Source organism: Mytilus trossulus, chromosome 4 (genome assembly GCF_036588685.1).
Source record: "Mytilus trossulus isolate FHL-02 chromosome 4, PNRI_Mtr1.1.1.hap1, whole genome shotgun sequence".
NCBI classification, from domain to species: Eukaryota; Metazoa; Mollusca; class Bivalvia; order Mytilida; family Mytilidae; genus Mytilus; species Mytilus trossulus.
Window position 1 is genome coordinate 60,193,253 of NC_086376.1, and position 19,380 is coordinate 60,212,632.

General features: G+C 32.1%; 1 protein-coding gene across 1 annotated transcript; it reads left to right on the plus strand.

Moving 5' to 3' along the window:
- The first annotated feature begins 1,946 nt into the window (after positions 1 to 1,946).
- LOC134715663 (inactive polypeptide N-acetylgalactosaminyltransferase-like protein 5) lies at positions 1,947 to 18,804 on the plus strand. Its single transcript, XM_063577989.1, has 11 exons — positions 1,947 to 2,103; positions 3,153 to 3,767; positions 4,523 to 4,689; positions 8,887 to 9,064; positions 10,463 to 10,663; positions 12,519 to 12,636; positions 13,101 to 13,289; positions 15,264 to 15,398; positions 16,117 to 16,221; positions 17,855 to 17,989; positions 18,551 to 18,804. Exons 2-11 carry the CDS (start codon positions 3,343 to 3,345, stop codon positions 18,674 to 18,676), a joined length of 1,779 nt encoding a protein of 592 aa, XP_063434059.1. The 5' UTR covers positions 1,947 to 2,103; positions 3,153 to 3,342; the 3' UTR covers positions 18,677 to 18,804.
- The last annotated feature ends 576 nt before the right edge of the window (positions 18,805 to 19,380 follow it).

The window sequence follows — 19,380 nt, forward strand, 5'->3', positions numbered from 1 at the left end:
AGCATTGAGTACTAAAACTTCCTAAATATTTTGCCAAATATAGCTAAGATAATCTATTCCTGTCGTATAAAAGCCTTAGTATTAAAAAAACCCAACACGTTTTGTATAATTATCATCATATCAATGACAGCTCAAGTGCTGACTACTGGGCTAAAAAAGACGAAAGATACCTTAGGGACAGTCAACTCTTCAATCGATAATAAACTGACAACGCCATGGCTAAACATAAAAAAGACAAACAGATAAACAAAAGTACAAATGACACAAAATTACACAACATAGAAAACTAAAGAATAAGCAACACGACCCCCACCAAAAACAAGGGGTGATTTCAAGTGCGCCGGAAGGGTAAGCATATCCTGCTTCACATCTGACACCCGTCGTGTTGCTCATGTTATAACAAACTAGTAAATAATCTTAATTCGGAAGTTCACATTCAAGAAAGGGAAGGGGATTGTAGTTCCGACGTAAGGAACATATCCGACAGTTATTCCATAGCGATGAACCAACTCGTGATGGCGTCCGTAAAATTCACACAGGGATGATGATTTCAACTTCTTCATTCGGAACTCTTAGTTTTATAGCTTTCGTGTTAGCAGCAACCCTCTATCAAGAAAAGCATGATAGAATACAAGCACGGGTATATCGTATCAATTGGGAGATATATACCCCGTATGCAGGTGCTGCTGGAATGTTGCTACTTAGAAATGAAAAGTTCACAATTGGAAAGCTGATATCATCACTTTTATCGTAAAGTTTCATTTTCAACTGACCCTTATTGTCAATTTCTAGATGTAAGTCAAGATATGAAGCCAACTTAACTTTATCTGTTGTATCCTTTATCTCTAGTTCGGTGGGATAAATGCGTTCAACATATAAACCAAAGTTTGAACTATTTAGTGAGAGAACATCATCTATATAGCGGAAAATTAAGTCAAAGGATATTGTTAACTTCTTATCTTTTTTCCTAAGAAGTTCCTGTATGAATTCAGCCTCATAATAAGAACAAATCGGCAAGAAGAGGGACACAATGATTCTCATAGGATTAAGGACAATCTGTTGAAAAACATGTCCTTCGAACGTATCAAATAATTATGTTGTCAATCAAGAAATCAAGCATCTTGATAATGTCAGTTTCAGAGAACTTTTTGTTTGAATCAGAGTGATCCTTTACAAAGAAAGATTTATCCCTCCCTAAGACATACGTGTATCTACGTTGGCCATAATTTTTTTAGGAAACAAAGCAATACCAACTCTTTCAATTTGTCTTTAAGTTTGGAATGTGGAATACTTGTGTAATGTGTAGAAAAGTCAATTGTTTTAATCCTATTTCAGGACGACAGGGAGTTAGATTGATTGTACTCTAAAAGATCTTTGAAATATTTTAGTATCCACATCTGATATTCCCGTCATCTTTAGAATAGGCAGTTCCACAATTACTTTGAAGCCCGGCTTTAATTTGATTACTAATAAAATAGATTTTAATCATTTAGAAAGAGGTTTCGTGGAGCACTTGGAAGACCCAGCAATATACCGTATATATTGTAAGGACACCGAAGTTTTCATGATTGATATCTTCTATCATAAGCATAATCTTTTGAACGTCAACTGGTTTATAATTGACTGCTGGATCATAAAACATATTTAGAATTTTTTTTACAAATATTGATCATTTTTAATGAGAAATACATATTTTACAGTCAAAGCATTTTTAACACATTAGGAGGCAGCACGTTTTTTTATTTATTACTGAACGGCGTTTTCGATCTTTATCTTATTATTAACACACTTCACTATTAAAAATAAATTCTTGTTTTTCAAATATATTGGTAATTTAAAACAGAAAATCACCGTCTTGTTCAATGTATACCTAACCACCATGAATAAACACATAGTGTTACAAAGTTCTACCTGTTTAAACAATCTGAAAGCATTGAAAAATTATCCATGCATACCCAAAGATGGAGTCAATAAACAAAACCAATACAAATAAAAATACATGCATTTCCGGGTAGATCCCTATCCAAAATGACAGATTTAGAAGAGGAAAACCCTGAATTTGACCTGAGAAGGGTTTACTGTGTGATAATAATTGATATTACGGTAAGTTTTTGGAAGGATAAGTCAATTAAAGGTAATTATGGGGAAAAGCTGAGATACCCGGAACATATATTATTGTGTATACATAGCTATTTATTGATTTCTTATATAAATATATAAGACTTATCATTGATTCGTATCTTCTTGAAGAAGAACAGCATTTAAGTATTGGTGTTATAGAACCAAAGCCACATACAACATTTTATTAAATATAATATTCAGAGCAGTATGATATATGTATTTATTTCTAATTATCTTGTTGTAAAATGCACCAACCTGTGACTTGTTTCAACAAAAGGTTTTAGGCTTATTGCGTTAATTCTATTGCATGCGGCACATCCAAGACAAAACACTCGATATTCTTACGACATTTGGTATCAATGCTTTTTAAAATTTCAAAATTATCAAAACACAATTTTCACTTGCCATTGTCAGGTAAACGTGTCATACCGAGAGCAACGACCAAAACCATACGTTTATATTTATCAATGGGTGCTGTACTCGGCAAATACTGCCGTAATTCATTTGTTTGAGGTTTATTCCATGAAGGTTTTACCTCATCATTAAATAAAGGGGTTTGGTTGTATTTTATTTTTAAAACATAATCAAATCATCAAAAGAAGTTACTATGTGTGTAATTTAAGATGAGGCTCGAATTATTTTTTCCCTAGAAGTCTGGTATTTAAAAAGGTTATTTTTGATTATGTCGTAATGTAAATGAAAATAAAGCTTTATATATTTATATTTCATAAAAAAATAGTTACTGTGCACTTTTCATTTTCGCATTTAAAATATTTTGAACATGTACAAAATTAGAAAGGTAGTATTTTTACATATTTTAGAGATTTTAATATATGGCTCTGCGTTTCAGTTAGAATAAATAATAACTTAAAAAAAACTGCATTCACAAAATAAAAACGAAATGAACGTAAATGAAAAATAATAGTTTCTTTCAATATCTAAGTTAATACTTTGCTAATGCTTTTTACTGATTCCATATTATTGTGTTAAAGAGCTTTGTCGTAATCGTACGCATCACCTTTAATTTTTAGGCTTCATTTTAACAATAGTTTCTAAAGAGAGGAATTCAAACTGGGAATGAACTTATTTGAAAGGAGAAAGTATAATTGGCCAACAGTGATTTAGAAATTCTATGTGTAACCGTATATCTAAATATGTACTTATATAAAAATACTAAGTACAGGAACATTTCTGTATATAAAATGCGTTGAAAATGGAAGTATGAAACTGAGGACAAGATATTTAGGAGGAAGTTTGTTTTTTGTTGTATTATTTTTGACAACGGAGTTTTATTTATTGTCTGGAAGATATCAAAGTATATACAGAAAAATAATTAACATACGAGGGACTTATCAACATTCTTCCAAATCGTCAAATATAAATGATGATCTTTCCTTCGGAAACATAACCGTTTCCATAACAGCTGAGCAGTTCCGATTGATTCCAAACATCATAACTGGGAATCCTCTTATAGACGAATATGGGGATAATGATTTAAACCGTTTAGGAGAAAATGGAAGAGCTGTTATGTCAACGGAGAAGGAGCAACTTAATATATCTGACATACTGGAAAAATATAGATTAAATATTATAGCTAGTGACTTAGTTCCTTTAAACCGAATGGTTCCAGATTCTAGACCACCAGGGTAAGTACATTCATGGTCAAGAAAGAAAAAAAACATAAACATAACCGTACCAAATCAAATTTAGTAAAACTCGAAATTGCCATTGATCTATGTAGGCTAATAGAAATAAAGAAAAGACAGCATGATATGGCCAACCAAGCAACTCAAAATACGTTGTATGAATAATTTATGAAGAAGGCAACAGTATTTTAATGCTTTTCAAAAGTCACACGACAGGAGAATCACTATTTTCATTATTATCTAAAATAACAGAAATTTGGACAAAGCAAAATCGCTTCGAAATACAACAGACATTCAATGGCTATCACTTTCAACGAAAATCATTGTTATAATCATTATTATAAATTTGTATAGCTCGACACATAAGTGATTTGCATGATTTCATCAATTTTCAAAATCACTAGGCATAAGGTACGTTACAATACAGACTGTCTGGTCAGAAATCGGTACGGTATTAATCAAATTGTTTTATAACTTCTTTAGAACCTAGTTTATAAAGAATATTAACAAGAAAGCTAAACCCTTGATTTCGAACAGCTGCAAAATATTAATAATATTAGATTTTTTTTCTATTTGATAAATTCCCATAGTATTATGCATAACATTTGCAATTGGTATTTATTTATATGATTATCTGTATGCTGACATTTATATTCAATTGAAAGTAAATGCACTTCATGATACATACACGTTGAAGACTAATGATGGATAAATACAAACCATTATGTAATTATATTTGAATTACTTATTTGCAGATGTAAAAACATAATATATAGTAATGATTTACCAAAAACCAGTATTATTATCCCGTTTTACGACGAATGGCCGTCGATATTAATACGCACTGTATATAGTATTATCAACAGAACCCCAAGACATCTTCTACAGGAGATAATATTGGTTGATGACAACAGTCCGTTGGGTAGGTAAACATCCCCTCACATACTATAATATATTTTATAAAAGACAAATATTGTCAAAAAGAAAAATAATTACTAACTGTACGGCAAATTAAAAAAAAAGTCTATAAAAACTGACGGAACGGAAAGTTTTTCTTGCTTTGAACAAGCATAATCCAAGGAAGATATGTGAAAAAAATATCAAGAAATAACATGAATTAACAAGGACAGTCAGTTGGATAGGTAACCTATTTTCTCCTTTAAATGACGTGTAAACACAGTGGACATATCAATGTGGTACTCAACCATGTTGCTTCTTTTGTTCTGCTCCCAACTAAAGACACCAGTAACAGTATGGGCTTTAAAGATTGAAAAAATACAAACTTCACATGTCAAGTATATAATTAGGTAGTTCATAATATATTCTTAACCTGTTATAAGTAAAAATGGTTCAAAGATCCTTGTGGTATCTTTCGCCTCTATTCGATAAACTGTAAGCTTCTGAAGCGCAGTTTAGACAAACCAAGGTCAGGAATGCCCCAAATTCCTGTCAGATTTAATACAAATGAATTTCTTAATGAAGAAGGATGAAAGATACCAAAGGGACAGTTGAACTCATAAATCGAAAATAAATAACGCCATGGCTAAAAGATAAAAAGACAAACAGACAAATAATATTACAAAATACACAACATAGAAAACTCAAGAGTCAGCAACACGAACCTAAAAAAAACTGGGGGTGATCTCAGGTGCTTCGGAAGGGTAAGCGGAGACTCAAACTAAAAGCCTGACGTTTTGTATAAACGCATGCTAATTGTTGCAATCGATATGCTGATTAATTGCTGATATTTCGTTATTGTTGTGTTGTTATGCTTTGTCTTAAGTTTTGACAGTTGTGATTTGTGAAATGGTTCACGTTTTCGTCGTCTTTAGTTTTTTGCTCAGTTTATTTAGATTTATAATTAAATGCGTTTTGAATGTCTTTTATGTACATTTTGCCTTTTATTAAGTGTTTCCCTTTTAGGTATTTCCAGCATTTATTATTTCAATATTAAAAACTAAAAAAATATGTTAGGAATTCCGTTGTATTTCCACTATTTCAAACTAAATGATTGACAATAAAAAAAAAGTAATTTTGATACACACATTTAGTTTACAATCTATTCCCCAGTTTCATCAACATCAGTATTCGTTCCTTTGGGAGATTGGAAAGATTGACGAATGACGACCCTAAGTGAACTTTTAATAAGCACACATAGGATTGAAAGATTTAAACAGGAAGCTATCGTTTCTATACTGCCACTCGAGGGTAATGTTGATACAATAGGAATTACGATTTCGAACAAGTGAATGATATTTTAATTTTCGTAAAATGCTTCATGTTAGAGCGGATTATCAAAAATATTTTGTTTTAACAAATTTTATTGCATTCTTCTTGTGCAAAAATAAATTAAATACAGTTTGATTGCTGAAGTTATTAAATTATGAAATCTTGGAGAAAAATACGTTTCAGTTAGGATTGATCATCTATTTTGATAATGTTAATTATATTTGCTAGGTGATGTGTTTATGTCAAAATGTGTTCTATTGATTTCACTTCATTTGATATGGGACTTTCCGTTTTGAATTTTCTTCAGGGTTCAGTATTTTTGTCATTTTACATTTTAATGGGTATGGGAAACGCATCTGATAAAGAAATTTTCTTTTTGGGGATTGGTAAGTTTTAAACGTCTCTAAAGTTTTAGGAACGTTGTAGTATACGAATATGTTTAAATAATTACCTTGATTGAGTGTTACTATACTACTGTTGCCTTTATTTATTACTCAATGTACCATTTTAAAAGAATAATGGGATAAACTTTATGGCACTGATTAATTCGCATCCTTTTATTTCTGAATGACTCACTTCAACTAAATATTCAACTTCTTAAAACTAAACATTGAAACAACAAAATATGTTGCATATCAAAGACCATCATATTTCATAGGGATCTTTAACAATTAAACACATTTTTTTTTCTCGGTTGGTGATGACTTTACTTTACGAAAAAGTGGGTCCACTAAAAGGTAGTACAACATATGACATTGGTCGCTATTATTCTTAAAAATAGTATAAGGAGTTATATATTCAATTGGGATAATTATGTTTAATAACACATTCTTCAAGATGCTTATATGTCATTTGAGGCTGGTCCTCTCTTTTGAAACATACTGGTTTCTCAGGGTCAAACAGATAAAGAACAGGGAACCAGTCTGATACGTCAAAGTATCGGATACTTTGGGTACATTTTCAACTCTCTAATGGTAACATCTTTTCTTATCATAAATTTACCATATAAATAAGACGCAGCTATTTTCTTTTCTGATGTTTAAATATCGTAAACCCAGTTCGAATATAAATACCAAGGTAAATGTTAAAAATAATTTAGTTAAATAGTCATTTAAAGGCTAAAATTTGTATATACATTTGGGAAGATTACATTAGCTGTATGTGGCAAAAATTTTAGGAACTTTAGTCCTCAATGCTCAACTTCGAACTTTATTTGGCCTTTTTATTTATTTTTTTGGATTCGAGCGTCACTGATGAGTCTTTTGTAGACGAAATGCGCTTCTGGCGTAAGCGTTCATATAAATTTAATTCTAGTACCTATGATAAAATTTATTGGTCTTAAAGCTGTTTATATGTTTTGAAAAAAAAATAATATTTGATCTCTTTAACTTTATTTATTTGAGCGTCATTGGTGAGTCTTTTTGTAGATAACATGCGTGTAGAACGAACAAAATTATAACCCTTGGATATTTGATGATTTTGTATTTCTACAAAGAAACAGTTTTTGATCTCTTAAACTTTATTTATTTGAGCGTCATTGGTGAGTCTTTTGTAGATGACATGCGTGTAGGACGAACACAATTGTAACCCTGGTATATTTGATGATTTTGTATTTCTACAAAGGATTGCCCTTTCATGAGTTAAGATTTTTTTATACTATCCCTGGGGGTATCACAAACTCAATATTCAGCACTTCTGTGTTGACCTGAAATATCATTGATATAGTTGTGTTAATAAATAACTGTTTACAAAACCTTGAACGGCTCAAAATATGAAGGAGTTCCCTTCCCGGAACATATTACCTTAGCAGTATTTGGCAAATATAAAAAAGAAGATGTGGTACGATTGCCAAAGAGACAACTTTCCACAAAAGACCAAAATGACACAAACATTAACAACTATAGGTCACCGTACGGCCTTCAACAATGAGCATTGCCCATACCGCATAGTCAGCTATAAAAGGCCCCGATAAGACAATGTAAAACAATTCAAACGAGAAAAATAACGGCCTTATTTATGTAAAAAAAAAGAACGAAAAACAAATATGTAACACATAAACAAACGACAACCACTGAATTACAGGCTCCTGATTTTGGACAGGCACATACATAAATAATGTGGCGGGGTTAAACATTTTAGCGGGATCCCAACCCTCCCTCTAACCTGGGACAGTGGTATAACAGTACAACATAAGAACGAACTATTAAAATCAGTTGAAAAAGGCTTTACTTATCAGATAGACAAAAAGTACACATGAACTAAAAATCTTCAAGGTGTACATGTTCTTCTAACTCGTTTAATTCTGGCGTCAATTGTGATACTTTGTAGACAAAACGCGTATCTGATTGGATATATTTAAGCGCGACTGTCATACAAGTAAGAGGTTTAACTAGCTATAAAGTCAAGTGCAATCCACCTTTTTCTGCATGACGAAGTGCATGTACCACGTCAAGAATATTACTGTTGTTTTCAATTAGTTTGATGTGTTTGAGCGTTTGATTTTGCTATTTGGTAAATGACTTTCAGTTTTGAATTTTCTAACGAGTTCGGCATTTTTGCTATTTTACTTTTTTTAAGTACTTGCGTTCAAAAATGATGAGACAAACAAACACCTGTTCAATACATTTTTTAACACCTTATGGTTTGTTCATATCAGTAGTTGTATGATCTGATATCATCCAACTTTTGTGGGCTGATCTTACTATACAAATCAGCAGTGTAAAGTCGTTATATGATGTATCACCAGCATTTTTCATTGCTATTAAGGAGTAGATAAACGGAATTAAAAAAATAAACCAAGTTCAAATAATTCAATATTCAATATACATGAAAATGAAACACATGTTAACATCAGCTTACACATAATTTATATTTAACGGCATATTTTCAGTTGAACTAAAATCTCTGCTAGACAACTATATCAATAAAAAGTTTCCAAAGGGTTTAGTAAAACTGATACGAAATCCTACACGTGAGGGATTAATAAAGGCGAGGATTAAAGGATGGAAACAATCAACGGGGGAGGTAGTTGTCTTCTTTGACAGCCATATGGAGGTTAATATAAACTGGTAAGTGTAATAGTTGTCACATAAGTCTCTTACAATAATAATTGATTTATAAGGGATTAATAAAGGCAAGAATAAAAGGATGGATACAATCGGCGGGGGATGTAGTTGTCTTCTTTGACAGACAGGTGGAGGTTAGTATTGACTTGTAAGTATCACATTAGTCACCCACAATGGATTACGTGAGTAGAATTAAGAGGGTTTTTTAACCAACTCATTTTGATATGCAATAATTTTTGTGATGTTTAGACACTGTCATATTAGCCAACTAATGTCCTTGAAAATGATGAAGTAACAGTATTTACCTATGTTCAAGTGTCCTCGAACATGATGAATTAACAGTATGTACCGATGTTCAAGTGTCCTCGAACATGATTAAGTACCAGTATGTAACGATGTTCAAGTGTCCTCGAACATGATGAAGTAACAGTATTTACCGATGTTCAAGTGTCCTCGAATATGATGAAGTGACAGTATTCACCGATGTTCAAGTGTCCTCGAAAATGATGAAGTAACAGTATTTGCCGATGTTCAAGTGTCCTTGAACATGATGAAGTAACAGTATTTATCGATGTTCAAGTGTCCTCGATCATGATGAAGTAACAGTATTTACCCATGTTCAAATCTCATAAATCGATAATATACACCAAGGTAACAAACAAAAACTGAAGAAATCGTATGCACTTCAAAGGATCTAGACATGTGTGTCAAAGGATATTAATTTCCTGATACGTATGCATCACTAGCCATGAGAATCCTAATCAATTTAAAATAAAACTCAACCAATGAAATTTATCAGTTGATGATATATACAGCTATGAATAAAACAAGAACTGATATTTATTAGTATTCACAGTGAGTTCAAAAATAAAGTAAAATTATTATGAAGGGTTTATTTAGGTACAGAATATATTTTTAAGTTGATTATTCGTACTAAATATGATTAATAATAAATAATAGGAACAATATGAACACCAATATATGTTAACCAATATATAGAATGATCTATAACATTGAAACGGAATCAAAGATTTGGTAGGTACTAACACATTTAATGGATTAAAACGAGTTGTCAAATCATATATTATTTATTTTTATTGAAGTTTAAGATCATGACGACAAAATGTCGTATGACTTTTGAACAAAATCTAAGAAGAAAGATACTCAAACCTTCGTCATTAACATAGGATAAAGGGATACTAAGACCCTGACACGCCACTTATTGAAATTTTGTAAAACGACAGTCGCATTATTGATTTTTGAGAAACTTTCATTTGTATAAAAACTGTCTTTTTTATATACTCGAGCGTCACTGTAGACGAAAATCACGTCTTGTGCAAATAAAATTTCAATCCTGGTATCTATGATGAGTTTATTTTGATTGAGTTGAATTTCTTTTAGGTTACAACCGTTACTGACTGCTGTAAAGAAAGATAGAAAAACAATAGCTATGGGTATGCTGGATTATATAAACAGTAGAACACTGGAGTATGCACATTATCCGGGTTACTTTACCAGATATGGGTTTGATTGGCGATTGGTATTCTTTGAAACGTTTTTCAGACCAGACCAAATTGGTTCAAACATAGAAGACCCTAGACCGTATGTTCTAATAGTAATTTTATCATTATTTGTAATAATACTTTGTTAAAATCCTCCGAGTTAACATAAATGCTACAATATGTTTATGATAATGTTAAGCATATATAAGCATATAAAATAAAGAATAATAGAATGGAAATTGGGAATGTGTCAAAGAGACAACAACCCGACTAAAGAGTAGAACAACAATTGAAGGCCATCAATGGGTCTTCAACACAACGAGAAAATACTGCACCTTTACTATGGGATCGCACAAAGTCGTGTTTATTTAATCAGACTGTTTAAGTTTTCTTTTCACTAAATCAATTGGATTTCGGATGTGTACTGACAGACATTTAAGCCTCAGATATGTGATTTTGGTATGATTCTTCATTGGTTTTGAACTTCCTGTCAGTAACTGCGAGTAGTACTCTCAGATATGTACTTTGTGTCTTTTTGTTGTTATGGATGTATAAATACCCAGCCTCGTCCGGTCTGTGGTTTTGTTAGATGTGTTTCTGCTTTTTATCGACCCGATGAGTGAACTCTTTTCATCTGATTTTGCCACTGGGTCAATGCCACTGCTGGTGGACGTTTAGTCCCCGAGGGTATCACCCGCCCAGTAGTCAACACTTCGGTGTTGACATGAATATCAATAATGCGGTCATTTTTTTTAATTTCCAGTTTACAAAACATTGAATTTTTCGAAAAACTAAAGATTTTCTTATCCCAGGCATAGATAACCTTAGCCGTATTTGGCATAAATTTTTGGAATTTTGGATCCTCAATGTTCTTCAACTTTTTACTCGTTTGACTTTATAAATATTTTGATATGAGCGTCATTGATGAGTCTTATGTAGACGAAACAAGCGTCAGGCGTACTAAATTATAATCCTGGTACCTTTGGTAACTATTATAGCTTGTTCTTATGATGTCCCTTACCACAATTGTCTCAGGTGAGGAGCCTATAGTTACAGTGGTTGTCATTTGGTCTTGTATATCATATTTAATTTTCGTAAATTGCTTTGTTATAAAGAAGACCGATAATTTTCTAATTGTATTGTTTCATATTTTTCATGTTTGGACCTTGTATAGAAGAGTATATAAGGAACCAGTTTGTACATTTCATTGCTTACATTCACTTTAATTTAACTTTAGTGGATGGTTTTCTTATTGGCAATCATACCACCTCTTCTTATTTGCATATAGAAGTAGTCATGTTGACATTTGTAAATGACATAAAAGGATAAATCGATTTAAAGAAAACAAATCCGGGTTAGTAACTAAAACTGAGGTAAACACGTTAACTATTAGAGGAAAACAACGAAATAATTTTCTGGACTTGTCACAGGAGATTTTAACAAAATAAATGGTGTATTGAACCTGGTGTTGCGGCTAGCCAAACCTCGTGCTTTTACGACTATGTTAAATGTAACACTAAAATGATAACACTATATGACAGGACTACAGTACAAATAAATACAAAGAACATTACGGACAGATATATACACAAATAAACATTACAATAGAATGTTTTGACATGCTTATAGTTATCAAAGGAACCTGGCATATCATTTAATACACGCTACGTGCGTTTCTAAAATCTAAACTAAAACATCAAACTGTTGAATAACAAGAACAAAATCAGGCAGTTGTTGGTAATACTTTAGTTATCTTGATTAATAAAAGACACTTCAACATAATATCATCTCTATAATAAAAATAAAATTGAAAAGGAAATAGAGAATGTGTCAGGACGACAACAAACCGAAAAAAGAGCAGAAAACGGCCGAAGGCCACCATTGGGTCTTCAATGTAGCGAGAAACTCCCGCACCCTTAAAGCATTGTGTTATTTAAGGGTTATATATTATTTAGTGGTGTTGTCATGGTTGGTCCGGCTTATGCAGTTGATAGTAAATATTTTGGTGAAATTGGTGCATATGATGAAGGAATGAAGATATGGGGAGGTGAAAACCTAGAATTTCCATGGCGGGTAATAATTATATATTAGAAATAGTGTTATGTTTTCATATAGTTTGACAGATTTCTAAAATAATCAAACGGGGTATGTTATAAATCACATCATTCGCTTATAAATCGTATCATTTTTTTTAACATATCACAACATACATATGAACACATTCTATTATTTTTGATTTATACTCCACATCAAATTGAAAAAACGATATATGTTTTGGAGTATTGGACTGCATGTTGGTATACTCGAGGATGCACATTTAAGTATTCTGATGAAAGTATGTTAATAGTTACCAAAGGCACGAGGATGATAATTGAATACGCCAGACGCGCATTTCGTCTACATAAGACTCATCAGTGAAGTTCAGATAAAAATAGTTATAAAGCCAAACAAGTACAAAGTTGAAGAGCATTAATCCTCGCTTTATATGATTTGTTTCTCTCAGGTTTTATTAAATAATTCCAGTACTGATTATACAGGTGTGGATGTGTGGAGGTCATTTATTACATTTTCCATGTTCACGTCTCGGACACATCGCTCGGTTTCAGCCATATTCGTTTCCTGGCGGAAGAAGACATATTGAGGCATATAATTATAAAAGAGCTATGGATGTTTGGATGGAACCAAGCCATAAAAAAATTGTTTACGACCACTATCCTGAAATGGAGGTATGTTTCAAAGAGTTAATATGTATATGATGTAGATTATTCGCCAAGCGACATATTCATATGACATAACAGAGGAGGCAATGACAAATCTTCAGTTGAAAAAAAGACAGAAAATACCATTGTCCAAAGAAAACAAGAAGAAAAAAAACCCACCTGTATAGCGAGTAATGGATGAATTTTTATATAAGGTTATCTTTCTTTAAGCAGAATTGAAGTGATTCATGAGGTTCTGTGGTCCCTGTTTAACCAAGGAAAGGGGTACACATTCTCAATAAACCTGACTTGTTTTTTTCGTTTGATTGGTTTTACACTAGTCATTTTTTTTTTGGGGGGGGGGGGGGCTTTATTTGCTTGCTGTTGCAGCTGTTCGGTTGTGAGCCAAGTCTCTGTATTGAAGACCGTACTTTGACCTATAATGGTTTCACAAATTATGACTTGGATCAAGAGAGTTGTTTCATTGCACTCATACCACATCTTCTTATGTTCATTTACATTTGCATGGTGAGTGTTGAGCTTTATCTGCGTGCGTCAGTGATAAGACTAATTTTACCTTAGGGTTAACTCCCTTTAAGCAGAATAAATCGTTCGTGTTCTGTTTGTTGAAAAGCACGTAAAAATAAAATTGTGCAATTTGCAATGGTGTCCTAAACATCAAAATTTAACATAAACCCTATATGGGAAATGATAGCCAAATATTTTGTCAGAAACACTGTCAGACATCCAAAGATAATATCCACAGTGATCTGTGTCTACACTTGTAAAGTTCTTAAAATGAAATCAAAACGCAGAATTAACACGAAAATTCATTATTAAGGACAATTAATATTAACGAGTTGATTACCTTTTCAATTATCTTAAAATTCATTTGTTGATCTATATGGTTTATCTATTTTCGCTAAAATTTTCTTCAAATCTATAATAATTTTGAAGAAAATAGCATAAAAAAAACGTTTACAGTTTATCTATTTAATAAATGACAATTTGTCGCATCTGGGGCTAAACGAATATTATAGTCTCCTAATACCATTTTGCCTATTCGTTTCTATTCTTTTATTAATATCCAGGTATAATAGCTAGTATTATTTTATAGCCAATAGTTTATTCTGTGAAAAAGATATTTGATGTAGTTATCAAAGAGACATTTTGTTTTATGATGAAAAAAGGAGTGATTTATACTGTACAGTGTACAAAATGATTACTTAAATATAGGAAAATATGGTAATATGGTATGAGTGACAATGAGACAATCCTCCATCCAAATAACAATTTATAAAAGTAAACCATTAAAGGTCAATGTACGGCCTTCAACACGGAGCCTGGCTCACACCGAACAACAACCTATAAAGGGCCCTAATATTACTAGTGTAAAACCATTCAAACGGGAAAACCAACAGTTTCATCTATATAAAAAACGAGAAACGAAAAACATGTTTAAATTACATAAACAAACGACAACTTCTGTAGATCAGATTCCTGACTTAGGACAGGTGCAAACATTTGCAGCGGGATTAAACGTTTTAATGGTACCAAACCTTCTCCCTTTTTCTGAAACAATAGTATAACATCACAACACAGAATACATATATACATTTTGTTTAAATAAAAACCAAGTTATAATGTCCCTTTTTGTGGGTGTCCACATATTCCTATTAAATGTACAATGCTAGAATTATGCATTCATTTCTAACGAGGGATTGTTAACAATATCACAATTGCTTGTGTTTATGATCTATTAACTGTTAATTGTTGAAGGTCCAGTGGTAATCGCATGATTAAAGATAATACTAGTATTCATGCATGATTGAAGACCAAAACAAAAATGGTGGTATAATTGCCAATTATAAAACTTTCCTCAAGAGACCAAATGACACAGAAACTAACAAATATATGTCACCGTACCGCCTGAAACAATGAATGGAAGCATTCCACATATTCAGCTCTTATTGTTGTTATTATATATTTATGATCTTTCAGAACATGGATGTAGGAGACTTGACAGAAAGATTAGCAATAAAGGAAAAATTACAATGTAAAAACTTCACATGGTTTTTAACAAATATCTGGCCAGAGCTCACAATATTTGACAGAGATGCTTTAGCTTGGGGTTCTGTGAGTATTATTGAAAAGGGTACATAAATTAGATATATATATGCTAACATTTTGTTTAGCTTCTGAATAACTGACTGTTCAATCGTTAAATATATGTTTTAAGAGAATAATAGAAGATTCAAACTTAAACAGTAGGGGGCTATCATTTGATTTTTATAGGGGACGCACTTTGCCAAAAAAAAAAAGGCAGGATAACAATTAATGTAAAAATAAAGTCAGGACGACAATTAATGTAAAAATAAAGTCAGGATAAACTAATGAAAAAAGGCTTGACGGAAAAGAGTGCAAAGGACACAGAACAGAGATAACTAATAAAAATAAATGCGGTCAAAATTTTCATCCTAGCCTCCCTTTTGCCCATATAAAATCAAACGGTAGCTCCCTCATCTACAAATTCATTTAACAAACATGGCAACTTTATTACACTAGAAAATAAACGATAAAATCTAGGATATAAAAATAGACAATGCGAGACTGTTGATAACTAACTGCACGACAAAAGCGATGATTCCAATTTTCCAATTGTTCACTCGCCATGTCTGTAAAGCAACATTGCAGCAGCGCCTGTATATGCAGTGTATATCTCTTACCTGATATTGTTACGATATGCGAGCTTTATAAAGATATAAGATACATACACTTTGATTTTATACACCATCTTTATGTGTAGATTTTTTTTTTATAAATAATGACCAATCGTTTGTGTAATTCATTTTAGATACGAAATATAAATCATAATAAGTGCTTAGACAACCACGAATACCTATTTCAAGCTGAAGAACTAATGTATACAGAATTATGCTCTCATCAACTTGCAACTCAGGTAAATTCGAAAAACAAAATATCTTTATTTTTGAAAGTTGGTAGGTATAGCTTAATCATTTGAACTATATACTTCTTGTTGAACAGTCACCTTGTCCTGGTAGCTTATTTTTGCTGATAATTTTTTTTACAAAAAACAGTATTTAGCGTTTTGATATTAAATTATTGTTATAATTAATCGATTGAAAAAAACAACAAATCCGGTTTACAAACTAAAACTGAAGGAAACACATTAAATATAAGAAGAGAACTGCGACACAACACTAAAATGTAACACACACAGAAAAGAACTATAATATAGTAATGGCCATTTTCCTGACTTAGTACAGGACTTTAAAAAAATGGTGAACCTTGTTTTGTGGTTAACACCGAGAAAAAGACAAAAATACCCATCATATTGTATATTTCTTCATCATTGAACAAGATATGAGAATTACTAGAAAAAGAGGCTTTCCTCATTCATAGATACCAGGACTTTATTTTGTATTTACCTCAGACGCGCGTTTCGTCTACAAAAGACTCATCAGTAACGCTCGAATCCAAAAAAATTAAGAACGCCAAATAAAGTAAGAAGTTGAAGAGCATTGAGAACAAAAATTCCTAGCTGTTTTTCTAAATACAGCTAAGGTTATATATTCCTGAGGAAGAAAATCCTTAGTATTTTATAAATTCTAAAGTTTTGTAAATAGTTAATTTATAAATATGACTATATCAATGATAACTCATGTCAGCACAGAAGCGCTGACTACTGGGCTGGAGATACCCTCGGGGAATAAGAACTCCACCAGCAGTTGCATCGACCCAGTGTTTGTAAATAAACTCATCATAGATACCAGAACTTAATTTTGTATCATCGCCAGACGCGCGTTTCGTCTACAAAAGATGTATCAGTGACGCTGTAATCCAAATATGATAAAAAGGCCAAATAATGTTCGAAGTTGAGGAGCATAGAGGACCAACGGTCTAAAAGTTTTGCCAAATACAGCTAAGATTAATATATTCCCGATGTAGAAAATCCTTAGTATTTCAAAAATTCAAATGTTTTGTAAACAGTTAATTTATAGATATGACAATTAATATCGATATTAATTTATGTCAGCACAGAAAAGCTGACTACTGGGCTGGTGATACCCTCGGGAAATTACGAACATTCCTCCAGCAGTGGCATCGACCCAGTAGTTGTAAATTTACTTATCATAGATTCCAGGACTTAATTTTGTATTTGCACCAAACTGGCGTTTCGTCTTCAAAAGACTCAACAGTGATGCTCGAATCCACAAAAAAGTTAAAAAGGCCAAATAAAGTACGAAGTTGAAGAGCATTGAGGATTTTGCTTTGCCAAATACAGCCAAGGTTATCTTTTCCTGATGTAGAATACCCTTATTATTTCAAAAATTCAAAAGTTTTGTAAACAGTTAATTTATAAGAATAACACTGTAATCCTAAAGCAAGTACAGCTTATAGGATATACATTCAATTTTTGATATGTTTATTATACATGCACCATGTAACATAAACAGACATACAAGAATAAAATGTTAACTCCACTTAAATATATTTATGATAATTCATATCAGCACAGAAGCGCTGACTACTTGACTGGTGATACCCTAAATATTTTTTGTACTTTAAAGGGATTTTCTTGGACTAAAGACCTTTTGCTACGAACTTCTCTTCAATGTGTGGTTGTAAAAGAAAGTACAAATGGTACTAAACCGAAATTACAAGATTGTATAATCGGTTCACGAGATAAATGGCAACATGAGAAGGTAAAAACAAAATATTAAGTGAATTTACTATCTTGAGAATTCTTATGTACGCTATAATTTGGTCAAAGCAATTTATCGTCCATCTGCAAGAGAAATTTGGTAACAACATGTTTACGGAAAAAATACATTCGACTCTTAATTGTCATCTTGAGTTAGGTTTTCCGGAAGGTTTATCAGATATTGAGCCACATGTGGCACCCGTCGTGCTGCTCATTTTATTACACGACCAGTAAATAGTATAATTCGGTAGGTCAAATTCGAAAAAAGGGACGGGATTGTCGTTAGAACACAAGGAACATATCCGATATTATCTGTGAAAAGAATAAAAGAAAGGACACCCAATTCTTTTTTTTTATGTCATTACTACAGAATATGTATCTGATTTTTCTTGTTAATGGTAAATTTATTCTGAATCCCATCTCCGGTATTTTCTTACTGTGTTGAAAGTCCGTTGGTGGCCTTGTTTGTTGGGTTTCTTTTACACATCTCCACTTCATTTCTCAATTTTGTTATTATTAAAAAACTGATAGCTGTTTTTTTAATATTATGTTATTATTACAGAATGGATATCTTATGCATGTTAAAAGTGGTTTTTGTATGAACTATGATGGATTTAATCTCTTTATGGACAAATGTGATACAACATCTCGTCATCAAAAATGGAGTTTTCAACATTACAATATTTAATTGCCATATAGATGATACTGGTAGCTTATATGTATGTTTTTTTTTAAATGATCTCATGTTCAATATTTCCATGAAACTGAAACTTATTGTAGAGAAGTTTTTACACAATAAAGTCGCAGTTTAGTCTTGTGATTTTTTTTTTATATAATTCCTGTTATTCTGACACGCCGTCTAACCAGACAAGTTAACTTAAGTTACACAGAAATTTCAAAAGGGTGGAACACTATATTAGTGCCTTCGGGTTGCGGTGTTTTAAGCGTACATCTATCCACCCCTTCCCCCCACACACATATTATATTACTCATATAAAATAATCATGGTTACCTTACTTAATATAAAAAAGAAGATAGTTCATTACCAGTTCCTATTACATATATATCTTACGCTTGTGGCACATTATGTTTTAATTATTAAGAACAAGAAATCCTACTTGAGCGTTAGAAAAAATATATTGTTAAACTATATTATACCCGAGACCATTTCTAAATGTTTTAAAGCTACCAGATAATAGTTACTATGGAAATCGTATACCCTAAATTTTACAAAGTCAGGAATATGGTTATTATGAAAATCGGATCCTAAAGGTTTCCAAGTGACACGATTATAGTTGAAATCGCACCCTAAAGCAGTAAATATTCCGCATTTACCAGATTAAAATTATGCCCCACCTACGAAAGTCAAGGTAGTTTTTATGAGGTTGAAGT

Excerpts from the sequence above, each read along its gene's own strand:
- LOC134715663 (XM_063577989.1), top strand. The coding sequence starts at position 3,343 with ATGAAACTGAGGACAAGATATTTAGGAGGAAGTTTGTTTTTTGTTGTA. Across the intron at positions 9,065-10,462 it reads ATGGAGGTTAATATAAACTG|GTTACAACCGTTACTGACTG; the intron begins GTAAGTGTAATA and ends AATTTCTTTTAG. Across the intron at positions 12,637-13,100 it reads ACCTAGAATTTCCATGGCGG|GTGTGGATGTGTGGAGGTCA; the intron begins GTAATAATTATA and ends CTGATTATACAG.